This window comes from Panulirus ornatus, chromosome 58 (genome assembly GCF_036320965.1).
Source record: "Panulirus ornatus isolate Po-2019 chromosome 58, ASM3632096v1, whole genome shotgun sequence".
In the NCBI taxonomy this organism is placed as follows: domain Eukaryota; kingdom Metazoa; phylum Arthropoda; class Malacostraca; order Decapoda; family Palinuridae; genus Panulirus; species Panulirus ornatus.
Genome location: NC_092281.1, coordinates 716,073 through 729,155, shown reverse-complemented (window position 1 = coordinate 729,155; position 13,083 = coordinate 716,073). Strand labels below are relative to the sequence as shown.

The following is a 13,083-nucleotide window of genomic DNA, read 5'->3' as shown; positions in this document are numbered from 1 at the left end:
GGGTGTGAGGGTGAGGGTGTGTGGGTTGAGGGTGAGGGTGTGTGGGTTGAGGGTGAGGGTGTGAGGTGTACGTACTGTACTTGCAGGGGTAAGCGGACGCGGCTGCGGCTGGTGGAGGACGCAGGGGGCGTGGAGGGGTCCCGGGCGGCCTCCTGGGCCATCGACAACATGTACGTGGGAGACTCGTGTCCGTGGATGTGCTCTGGCCACGGACGCTGCGTCAACCACACCTGCCTGTGAGTCCTCTCCCTCACGTACTTACAGTCCTCCTCCTGCATCCCAGGTCCTCCTCCCGTATCCCAGGTCCTCCTCCCGTATCCCAGGTCTTCCTCCCGCATCCCAGGTCCTCTTCCCGCATCCCAGGTCTGCTGACAGATTTTGTCATCATGTTTACATTCTGGTCTCAATGGACGACATACAAATATTGTCAATATTGTGATATTACTGAAGCTTTTGTTGTTGTTGTGTTGTATCACAGTTTCTATGTGTATGTGTGTTTGTGTGTGTCTGTGTGGCAGGTGTGATGAAGGTTACTTCGGGCCTTACTGTGTACCGGCTCAGGTGTTGCCTTGTGAACTGCTGGACACCTTCGCTCAGTCTGACCTGCAGGAGGCACTGTGGCTACAGGCTCACGGATCAGAGGTGTCGCAGAGGTGTGGGGTGGTCGTGTCTGGATCCGCTCTCGTCTTCTTCAAGGTAACACAACCAAGTCAGACTCGGCGCCTCACCCACAACCTCACATTGACCCAACAACCGTATCTGAGTCCACTACAACATGATACACCACACCCGGTTAATGGATCAGATTCCACTATAACATGATACACCAGACCCGGTTAATGAATCAGATTCCACTATAACATGATACACCAGACCCGGTTAATGGATCAGATTCCACTATAACATGATACACCACACCCGGTTAATGAATCTAAGAAAACTTTAATATTATAGGTTAAAAACTAAGCAGTTTTCATCTTGTTTATCAGTCCGTTTCTTTTAGGAATATTCACTAAATGGAATGTTGTTCTTTTAGGATATAGTCATAGCGAGAGAGAGAAATGTGTATTGAAGAAATGCCAATATTTGTGTAATCCTCACGTTAGCAATCATGTTGTTGTTATAACACGTGAGTAATGATAATGAGGTTGTGAGGGGGCCGTGTGACTATCGTGTGTGTGTGTGTTACTCCGCAGGAAGGGTTGAGGATGGCCACGACCATAGACCTGGACATGACAGCTGGTCAGTTCCTGCAGTTCACCGTCCAGATGGGCTGCCACAAGGTGACGGGCGGCCGACACAAGCGGAGCGCCACGCTCCCCGAGGGCGCGGTGCCCCAGGAGGAGGAAGACCTGCCCTCCAGGGCCTACGGTATCCTGGTGCAGTACTCCATCACCTGGAGGCATCACCTGGGAACTGCTGAAGGTGAGAGAGAGAGAGAGAGAGAGAGAGAGAGAGAGAGAGAGAGAGAGAGAGAGAGAGACCATGTATGGACAGAAAACAAAAACAGGTTATGTGTTGGACAATATGACACAATGAACGAAGTATATTACGACGAGTGGTATACTAGTGTTGGTGGCCTGGCATTTCCTAACCATGGTTTTCTTTTATATATTTCTCAATGTGTAGACACCAATGTACACAATGTAATGTGTAATGTTTACAAACAGTTGTAATGTATCTTTTTATTTCGAGAGTAATTACTGTACAGATCATGTACCATATTATTAAGAAATATTAACGCTTATCACCGAGCCAACAGTAGTGTTCATTTTGAAATCTATCGAACCATCAGTAAAGATCAATTAATGTGTTGGGTGTATATAGAACGAGAGAGAGAGAGAGAGAGAGAGAGAGAGAGAGAGAGAGAGAGAGAGAGAGAGAGAGCTGTAGGGCCCAGCCTGAAGTAGCCGTGTCCCTGCCACAGGAGATGCACTACCAGGCTCACCCAGAGCCAGTGTTCGTGTCCATCACCCTGGCAGACGTCCCCATGGCTCTGACCAACGCCACCAGGTTCCGCGTGTGGCAACCGCAGCACGGCGGCGTGTCCAGCCACACCTGGGCCCTGGATAACGTGTTCATCGGTGGCATGACCATCACCCCGAATGTCCTTTATGATAACTTCAATCAGCTGACGCCCATGGCTGATGCTTGGGTCGACTGGCCAGCTGGCCAAGTCAGGCAAATGTGTGATGAGTAAGTTGGTCATCAACGTTGAGTCAAACATGAGTCATTGTTAAGCAATGTTCATACTCATACAATATGAAGATTAACCTTTAGTCTTAAGAGCCATAATGTTAGTATAGTACTGTGTCCAGTCTGGAAGTCTGATATTGTTCATCAAACGTAAAGTGTCATGACCCATGTTAGGTCATGTCTTCTGTTCACAACAGTTCATCATGAATCAGGCAACTGAACTACTTCTCATATGAACAATTTACCCACAAATGAGCATGAAGGATTCTGGCTCTTGTATCAGAAATAACAATTGTCATAGTAGACGTAGTGATGTCATCCATTACATGGAAGATGTAGTATCTTTTTGAATACACGTGTGTGGTGTGTGTGTGTGTGTGTGTGTGTGTTAGGGGGTCAGTGTTGAGTGTGCCAGTATACTAGTGTGGTCTTCTTCAGGCCTGACCCGTACCTGGGGCTGGTGTTCGGGTCACAGGAAGGTGAACACGCCCTCTACACCCGTGACCTGACCGTCGACCCTCACTCCGTCCTCCAGTTCGACGTAAGCTTCCTCAAGTCTTGTGTTGATCTCTGGTGTCATCATCTCACCTGGACCCATCCTACACTCTGCTGGAAACACAAATAATTATTATCATTCATCTTAGATACTTTATGATTTATCTTAGATACTTTATGATTTATCTTAGATACTTTATGATTTATCTTAGATACTTTATGATTCATCTTAGATACTTTATGATTTATCTTAGATACTTTATGATTTATCTTAGATACTTTATGATTTATCTTAGATACTTTATGATTCATCTTAGATACTTTATGATTCATCTTAGATACTTTATGATTTATCTTAGATACTTTATAATTCATCTTAGATACTTTATGATTTATCTTAGATACTTTATTATTCATCTTAGATACTTTATGATTTATCTTAGATACTTTATGATTCATCTTAGATACTTTATGATTTATCTTAGATACTTTATGATTCATCTTAGATACTTTATGATTCATCTTAGATACTTTATGATTCATCTTAGATACTTTATGATTCATCTTAGATACTTTATGATTTATCTTAGATACTTTATGATTTATCTTAGATACTTTATGATTCATCTTAGATACTTTATGATTTATCTTAGATACTTTATGATTTATCTTAGATACTTTATGATTCATCTTAGATACTTTATGATTCATCTTAGATACTTTATGGTTTATCTTAGATACTTTATGATTCATCTTAGATACTTTATGATTTATCTTAGATACTTTAAGATTATTCTAGATACTTTATGATTTATCTTAAATACTTTATGTATCTTAGATACTTTATGTTTATCTAGTAATTTTTGATGATATCTTAGATCCATTATGAAGTATATAGATCTTTTTAGTTATGATTTTCCTTAGATTATTTTATGATTTATTTAGATACTTGGATTTGTGTTATATTAATACTTTTGTTGTGTTAGTTATATAAACTTGTTTTAGTTGTGTAGTTATTAGATATAACACTTGGTTGTTGTGTAGTTATAATAACACTTGGTTGTTGTGTAGTTATAATAACACTTGGTTGTTGTGTAGTTGTAATAACACTTGCTTGTTGTGTAGTTATAATAACACTTGGTTGTTGTGTAGTTATAATAACACTTGTTGTGTAGTTATGATAACACTTGGTTGATGTGTAGTTGTAATAACACTTGGTTGTTGTGTAGTTATAATAACACTTGGTTGTTGTGTAGTTATAATAACACTTGGTTGTTGTGTAGTTGTAATAACACTTGCTTGTTGTGTAGTTATAATAACACTTGGTTGTTGTGTAGTTATAATAACACTTGGTTGTTGTGTAGTTATAATAACACTTGGTTGATGTGTAGTTGTAATAACACTTGGTTGTTGTGTAGTTGTAATAACACTTGGTTGTTGTGTAGTTATGATAACACTTGGTTGTTGTGTAGTTGTAATAACACTTGGTTGTTGTGTAGTTATAATAACACTTGCTTATTGTGTAGTTGTAATAACACTTGGTTGTTGTGTAGTTATGATAACACTTGGTTGTTGTGTAGTTGTAATAACACTTGGTTGTTGTGTAGTTATAATAACACTTGCTTATTGTGTAGTTATAATAACACTTGGTTGTTGTGTAGTTATGATAACACTTGGTTGTTGTGTAGTTGTAATAACACTTGGTTGTTGTGTAGTTGTAATAACACTTGGTTGATGTGTAGTTGTAATAACACTTGGTTGTTGTGTAGTTGTAATAACACTTGGTTGTTGTGTAGTTATAATAACACTTGCTTATTGTGTAGTTATAATAACACTTGGTTGATGTGTAGTTGAAGGTTGGTTGTGGGGAGGTGACTGGTCGTGAACACAACGTAACCCTGGAGTATAGCTCAGATTATGGCCGTACGTGGCAGACGGTCCGACCCATGCCCGCCCCACGTACAACCTCCAGCCCAGACTGTCTCCACGAACTACGGACGCCCACCGTCTTCTACCCCAACAGTGCCCGCCACTGGAGGAGGGAGGTGGTGCCCCTCAGTGACCTCCAGATATGTGGGTCAGTTGGAGCTGCTATGTCGAGGTTACAATGTTAGCCTCAAAGAACTACATGAACTATTGTTTATATATTGGTTATGGAGTTAGAGTGTGAGGGTTCATCTCTATGATGGTGTCTTGTTGACTTTTCTTATTGTCATATTTACCTCGCTCACTGGCAGATCCTTATCTGTTGTCCCTCATGTGTCAACCTCCTTTCCCATCAGCGGTGTTCCTCAAGGCTGTCTGCTTCTCCTCCTTATCAACCATTTCTTTTCCTTAACAGATAATTCAGTTTGACGCCTCCAGCGTCTTTGTACCTCACGACTTCCTCGTCTTTAATGGCTTCTTATATGTGCCCCTCAGCACCACAAATATAACTGATATATCCCTAACATATAAGCTATAATGTAGGTAACTCTGATTCGTATATGAGGTCAACTATACGTTGAGATATAGTTCTATGAAGTCGAGTTGGTATAATATAGACCTGTCTTCCCGGCACGGCTCCTGCTGGTGGCAGACGTGTGAGGTTCAGGTGGTGGCAAGGACGCTACAGAGCCAGGGAGGCCGCCACGCCCTGGGGCATTGACAACGTGTACATCGGCCCCTCCTGCGTCCACCACTGTGGTGGTCATGGCTACTGCATCAACGGTGACCACTGTGTGTGTGATGATGACTACGACGGCGAGGAGTCGTGTATCCTCACGCAGGGCAAACCTCAGACGTTCAATGAAGACTTTGAGAGTGAGTGAGAGAGACACCTCGTCATGTTGGTGTGTGAGGAAAACCTCGGGTTAATGTTCACTCAGGAAGGTGACCAGTGGAGAGGACCATGTGGAGGGCGAGACGACCAGCACCACATGATGTGGACTGCTCCACTGATCAAGACCAGAGTGGACCAGCACCACATGATGTGGACTGCTCCATTGGTCACATACATCAGCTCCAGCCACACTTACAGCATACTGTTGTGGTGTTTGGCCGCCACACTTCTCCCCAGGGCCCTGGTTACCCCTGAGGTCCTTCCAGGGCCCTGGTTACCCCCGTGGTCCTCCTAGGGCCCTGGCTACCCCCGTGGTCCTCCCCAGGGCCCTGGTTACGCCCGTGGTCCTCCCCAGGGCCCTGGTTACCCCCGTGGTCCTCCCCAGGGCCCTGGTTACGCCCGTGGTCCTCCCCAGGGCCCTGGCTACCCCCGTGGTCCTCCCCAGGGCCCTGGTTACGCCCGTGGTCCTCCCCAGGGCCCTGGTTACACCCATCATGTACATGCAATTTTTTTCTTCCTTTTGGCCTTAGATATTATCACATACATTAGATATAATGACATTCTCTGAAGTCCATGTTGTCCCACGTGATCCCATAATGACTCCCCGAGGTCCATGTTGTCCCACGTGATCCCATAATGACTCCCCGAGGTCCATGTTGTCCCACATGATCCCATAATGACTCCCCGAGGTCCATGTTGTCCCACATGATCCCATAATGACTCCCCGAGGTCCATGTTGTCCCACATGATCCCATAATGACTCCCCGAGGTCCATGTTGTCCCACGTGATCCCATAATGACTCCCCGAGGTCCATGTTGTCCCACATGATCCCATAATGACTCCCCGAGGTCCATGTTGTCCCACATGATCCCATAATGACTCCCCGAGGTCCATGTTGTCCCACGTGATCCCATAATGACTCCCGAGGTCCATGTTGTCCCACATGATCCCATAATGACTCCCCGAGGTCCATGTTGTCCCACATGATCCCATAATGACTCCCCGAGGTCCATGTTGTCCCACATGATCCCATAATGACTCCCCGAGGTCCATGTTGTCCCACATGATCCCATAATGACTCCCCGAGGTCCATGTTGTCCCACGTGATCCCATAATGACTCCCCGAGGTCCATGTTGTCCCACATGATCCCATAATGACTCCCCGAGGTCCATGTTGTCCCACATGATCCCATAATGACTCCCCGAGGTCCATGTTGTCCCACATGATCCCATAATGACTCCCCGAGGTCCATGTTGTCCCACATGATCCCATAATGACTCCCCGAGGTCCATGTTGTCCCACATGATCCCATAATGACTCCCCGAGGTCCATGTTGTCCCACATGATCCCATAATGACTCCCCGAGGTCCATGTTGTCCCACGTGATCCCATAATGACTCCCCGAGGTCCATGTTGTCCCACATGATCCCATAATGACTCCCCGAGGTCCATGTTGTCCCACATGATCCCATAATGACTCCCCGAGGTCCATGTTGTCCCACATGATCCCATAATGACTCCCCGAGGTCCATGTTGTCCCACATGATCCCATAATGACTCCCCGAGGTCCATGTTGTCCCACATGATCCCATAATGACTCCCCGAGGTCCATGTTGTCCCACATGATCCCATAATGACTCCCCGAGGTCCATGTTGTCCCACATGATCCCATAATGACTCCCCGAGGTCCATGTTGTCCCACATGATCCCATAATGACTCCCCGAGGTCCATGTTGTCCCACATGATCCCATAATGACTCCCCGAGGTCCATGTTGTCCCACATGATCCCATAATGACTCCCCGAGGTCCATGTTGTCCCACATGATCCCATAATGACTCCCCGAGGTCCATGTTGTCCCACATGATCCCATAATGACTCCCCGAGGTCCATGTTGTCCCACATGATCCCATAATGACTCCCCGAGGTCCATGTTGTCCCACATGATCCCATAATGACTCCCCGAGGTCCATGTTGTCCCACATGATCCCATAATGACTCCCCGAGGTCCATGTTGTCCCACATGATCCCATAATGACTCCCCGAGGTCCATGTTGTCCCACATGATCCCATAATGACTCCCCGAGGTCCATGTTGTCCCACATGATCCCATAATGACTCCCCGAGGTCCATGTTGTCCCACATGATCCCATAATGACTCCCCGAGGTCCATGTTGTCCCACATGATCCCATAATGACTCCCCGAGGTCCATGTTGTCCCACATGATCCCATAATGACTCCCCGAGGTCCATGTTGTCCCACATGATCCCATAATGATGTATTAGTAATAAGAGACATTACTGTAGCACAAGTGTTTGTTGACATGTTTATGTTTATCGCCGCCAGAGGGACTGTCAACCCAGCAGTTTGAGAAGTGGTCGGGAGCGGAAGTGTCCAGGTTCTGTGGGGTGCTGACAATAACCACTGTGGTGCGACAATAACCACTGTGGTTGCTGACAATAACCACTGTGGAGCTGACATTAACCACTGTGCTGCTGACACTCACCACTGTGGTGCTGACACTCACCACTGTGGTTAGGACACTCACCACTGTGGTGCTGACAATAACCACTGTGGTGCTGACACTCACCACTGTGGTGCTGACATAACCACTGTGGTGCTGACATTCACCACTGTGGTGCTGACACTCACCACTGTGGTGCTGACACTCACCACTGTGGTGCTGACACTCACCACTGTGGTGCTGACACTCACCACTGTGGTGCTGACACTCACCACTGTGGTGCTGACAATAACCACTGTGGTGCTGACACTCACCACTGTGGTGCTGACACTCACCACTGTGGTGCTGACATTCACCACTGTGGTGCTGACACTCACCACTGTGGTGCTGACACTCACCACTGTGGTGCTGACACTCACCACTGTGGTGCTGACACTCACCACTGTGGTGCTGACATTCACCACTGTGGTGCTGACACTCACCACTGTGGTGCTGACACTCACCACTGTGGTGCTGACACTCACCACTGTGGTGCTGACACTCACCACTGTGGTGCTGACACTCACCACTGTGGTGCTGACACTCACCACTGTGGTGCTGACACTCACCACTGTGGTGCTGACACTCACCACTGTGGTGCTGACACTCACCACTGTGGTGCTGACACTAACCACTGTGTGCTGACATTAACCACTGTGGTGCTGACACTCACCACTGTGGTGCTGACATTCACCACTGTGGTGCTGACACTCACCACTGTGGTGCTGACAATAACACTGTGGTGCTGACACTCACCACTGTGGTGCTGACATTCACCACTGTGGTGCTGACATTCACCACTGTGGTGCTGACACTCACCACTGTGGTGCTGACACTCACCACTGTGGTGCTGACATTCACCACTGTGGTGCTGACACTCACCACTGTGGTGCTGACATTAACACTGTGGTGCTGACACTCACCACTGTGGTGCTGACACTAACCACTGTGGTGCTGACACTCACCACTGTGGTGCTGACACTCACCACTGTGGTGCTGACACTCACCACTGTGCTGCTGACACTCACCACTGTGGTGCTGACACTCACCACTGTGGTTAGGACACTCACCACTGTGGTGCTGACATAACCACTGTGGTGCTGACACTCACCACTGTGGTGCTGACACTCACCACTGTGGTGCTGAACAATAACCACTGTGGTGCTGACACTCACCACTGTGGTGCTGACACTCACCACTGTGGTGCTGACAATAACCACTGTGGTGCTGACATTCACCACTGTGGTGCTGACATTCACCACTGTGGTGCTGACACTAACCACTGTGGTGCTGACAATAACCACTGTGGTGCTGACATTAACACTGTGGTGTGACAATAACCACTGTGGTTGCTGACAATAACCACTGTGGTGCTGACAATAACACTGTGGTGCTGACAATAACCACTGTTGGTGCTGACAATAACCACTGTGTGCTGACAATAACCACTGTTGGTGCTGACAATAACCACTGTGGTGCTGACAATTAACCACTGTGGTGCTGACAAAACCACTGTGGTGCTTGACATTAACCACTGTGGTGTGACAATAACCACTGTGTGCTGACATTAACCATGTGGTGCTGACAATAACCACTGTTGGTGCTGACAATAACCACTGTGGTCTGACAATAACCACTGTGGTGCTGACAATAACACTGTGGTGCTGACAATAACACTGTGGTGCTGACATTAACACTGTGGTGCTGACATTCACCACTGTGGTGCTGACATTCACCACTGTGGTGCTGACAATAACCACTGTTGGTGCTGACACTAACCACTGTGGTGCTGACATTCACCACTGTGGTGCTGACATTAACCATGTGGTGCTGACAATTACCACTGTGGTGCTGACATTCACCACTGTGGTGCTGACATTCACCACTGTGGTGCTGACATTCACCACTGTGGTGCTGACATTCACCACTGTGGTGCTGACATTAACACTGTGGTGCTGACAATAACCACTGTGGTCTGACAATAACCACTGTGGAGCTGACATTAACCACTGTGGTGCGACATTAACCACTGTGGTGTGACAATAACCACTGTGGTGCTTGACATTAACCACTGTGGTGCTTGACATTAACCACTGTGGTGCTGACAATAACCACTGTTGGTGCTGACATTAACCACTGTGGTGTGACAATAACCACTGTGGTGTGACAATAACCACTGTTGGTGCTGACATTAACCACTGTGGTGCTTGACATTAACCACTGTGGTGCTTGACATTAACCACTGTGGTGCTGACAATACCACTGTGGTGCTGACATTAACACTGTGGTGCTGACACTCACCACTGTGGTTAGGACACTCACCACTGTGGTGCTGACATAACCACTGTGGTGCTGACAATTACCACTGTGGTGCTGACACTCACCACTGTGGTGCTGACAATAACCACTGTTGGTGCTGACATTAACCACTGTGGTGTGACAATAACCACTGTGGTGCTTGACATTAACCACTGTGGTGCGACAATAACCACTGTGGTGCTGACAATAACACTGTGGTGCTGAACAATAACCACTGTGGAGCTGACATTAACCACTGTGGTGCAGACATTAACCACTGTGGTGCTGACATTCACCACTGTGGTGCTGACATTAACCACTGTGGCGCTAACACACCACTGTGGTGCTGACAATAACCACTGTGGTGCTGACACTAACCACTGTGGTGCGACATTAACCACTGTGGCGCTAACACACCACTGTGGTGCTGACATAACCACTGTGGTGCTTGACATTAACCACTGTGGTGCTGACACTCACCACTGTGGTGCTGACACTCACCACTGTGGTGCTGACACTAACCACTGTGGTGCTGACACTAACCACTGTGGTGCGACATTAACCACTGTGGCGCTAACACACCACTGTGGTGCTGACACTCACCACTGTGGTGCTGACACTAACCACTGTGGTGCTGACACTCACCACTGTGGTTAGGACACTCACCACTGTGGTGCTGACACTAACCACTGTGGTGCTGACAATAACCACTGTGGTGCTGACACTCACCACTGTGGTGCTGACAATAACCACTGTGGTGCTGACACTCACCACTGTGGTGCTGACATTAACCACTGTGGCGCTAACACACCACTGTGGTGCTGACACTCACCACTGTGGTTAGGACACTCACCACTGTGGTGCTGACAATAACCACTGTGGTGCTGACACTAACCACTGTGGTGCTGACACTAACCACTGTGGTGCTTGACATTAACCACTGTGGTGCTGACACTCACCACTGTGGTGCTGACACTCACCACTGTGGTGCTGACACTCACCACTGTGGTTAGGACACTCACCACTGTGGTGCTGACAATACCACTGTGGTGCTGACATTAACCACTGTGGCGCTAACACACCACTGTGGTGCTGACACTCACCACTGTGGTGCTGACACTAACCACTGTGGTGCTTGACATTAACCACTGTGGTGCTGACACTCCCCACTGTGGTGCTGACAAAAACCACTGTGGGTGCTGAAAATAACCATGTGGTTGGAAATTCACCACTGGGGTTTTGTGACATTAACCACTTGGTGTGCAAAAAACCACTGGGGTTTGCTGACAATAACCCTTTTGGGCTGACATTAACCATGTGGTGCGACTTTAAACCCACTGTGGTGTGACAATAAACCACTGGGTGCTGACATAAACTGGGGTTTTGTGACAATAACCACTGGGGTTGCTGACAATAACCACTGTGGGCTGAAAATTAAACCACTGTGGTGCGACTTTAAACCACTGTGGTGTGACAAAACCACTGGGGTTTGTGACAAAAACCCACTGTGGTGTGACAAAAACCCAAACTGTGGTGCGACAAAAACCCACTGTGGGGCGACAATAAACCACTGTGGTGTGACAAAAAACCACTGTGGGCTAAAATTTAACCACTGTGGTGTGACAAAAACCCACTTTTGGTGCGACTTTAACCACTTTTGGTGTGACAAAAACCCCACTTTTGGTGCGACAAAAACCCACTGTGGTGGACTTTAAACCCACTGTGGTGTGACAAAAACCACTGTGGTGCTGACATTAACCACTGTGGTGCTGACATTAACCACTGTGGTGCTGACAATAACCACTGTGGTGCTGACAATAACCACTGTGGTGCTGACAATAACCACTGTGGTGCTGACAATAACCACTGTGGTGCTGACAATAACCACTGTGGTGCTGACATTAACCACTGTGGTGCTGACAATAACCACTGTGGTGCTGACAATAACCACTGTGGTGCTGACAATAACCACTGTGGTGCTGACATTAACCACTGTGGTGCTGACAATAACCACTGTGGTGCTGACATTAACCACTGTGGTGCTGACAATAACCACTGTGGTGCTGACATTAACCACTGTGGTGCTGACAATAACCACTGTGGTGCTGACAATAACCACTGTGGTGCTGACAATAACCACTGTGGTGCTGACATTAACCACTGTGGTGCTGACAATAACCACTGTGGTGCTGACAATAACCACTGTGGTGCTGACATTAACCACTGTGGTGCTGACATTAACCACTGTGGTGCTGACAATAACCACTGTGGTGCTGACATTAACCACTGTGGTGCTGACACTAACCACTGTGGTGCTGACATTAACCACTGTGGCGCTAACACACCACTGTGGTGCTGACACTCACCACTGTGGTGCTGACATTCACCACTGTGGTGCTGACACTAACCACTGTGGTGCTGACAATAACCACTGTGGTGCTGACAATAACCACTGTGGTGCTGACAATAACCACTGTGGTGCTGACATTAACCACTGTGGTGCTGACAATAACCACTGTGGTGCTGACATTAACCACTGTGGTGCTGACACTCGCCACTGTGGTGCTGACAATTACCACTGTGGTGCTGACAATTACCACTGTGGTGCTGACATTAACCACTGTGGTGCTGACATTAACCACTGTGGTGCTGACATTAACCACTGTGGTGCTGACAGATCCACGTGGGCAGCTCGGTGCTGGGAGTTCCCGCCTTCACGGACATCGACACGGGCGGTGGTTGGTTGCTGAGGCCGGGCTCTGTCATGG

The 13,083-nt window shown here is 47.4% G+C and overlaps 1 protein-coding gene across 1 annotated transcript in view; it reads left to right on the top strand.

The window, feature by feature from the left end:
- The window catches only part of LOC139766590 (reelin-like), a 96,181-nt gene that overhangs the window by 45,346 nt on the left and 37,752 nt on the right, over positions 1-13,083 (top strand). Inside the window, 10 exon segments of the mRNA XM_071695442.1 lie at positions 87-236; positions 519-696; positions 1,197-1,391; positions 1,393-1,425; positions 1,928-2,196; positions 2,635-2,737; positions 4,542-4,768; positions 5,270-5,493; positions 7,861-7,943; positions 12,993-13,083. The exon segment at positions 12,993-13,083 is cut by the window's right edge and continues 42 nt beyond it. Of these exon segments, the coding sequence (XP_071551543.1) occupies positions 87-236; positions 519-696; positions 1,197-1,391; positions 1,393-1,425; positions 1,928-2,196; positions 2,635-2,737; positions 4,542-4,768; positions 5,270-5,493; positions 7,861-7,943; positions 12,993-13,083 (1,553 nt within the window).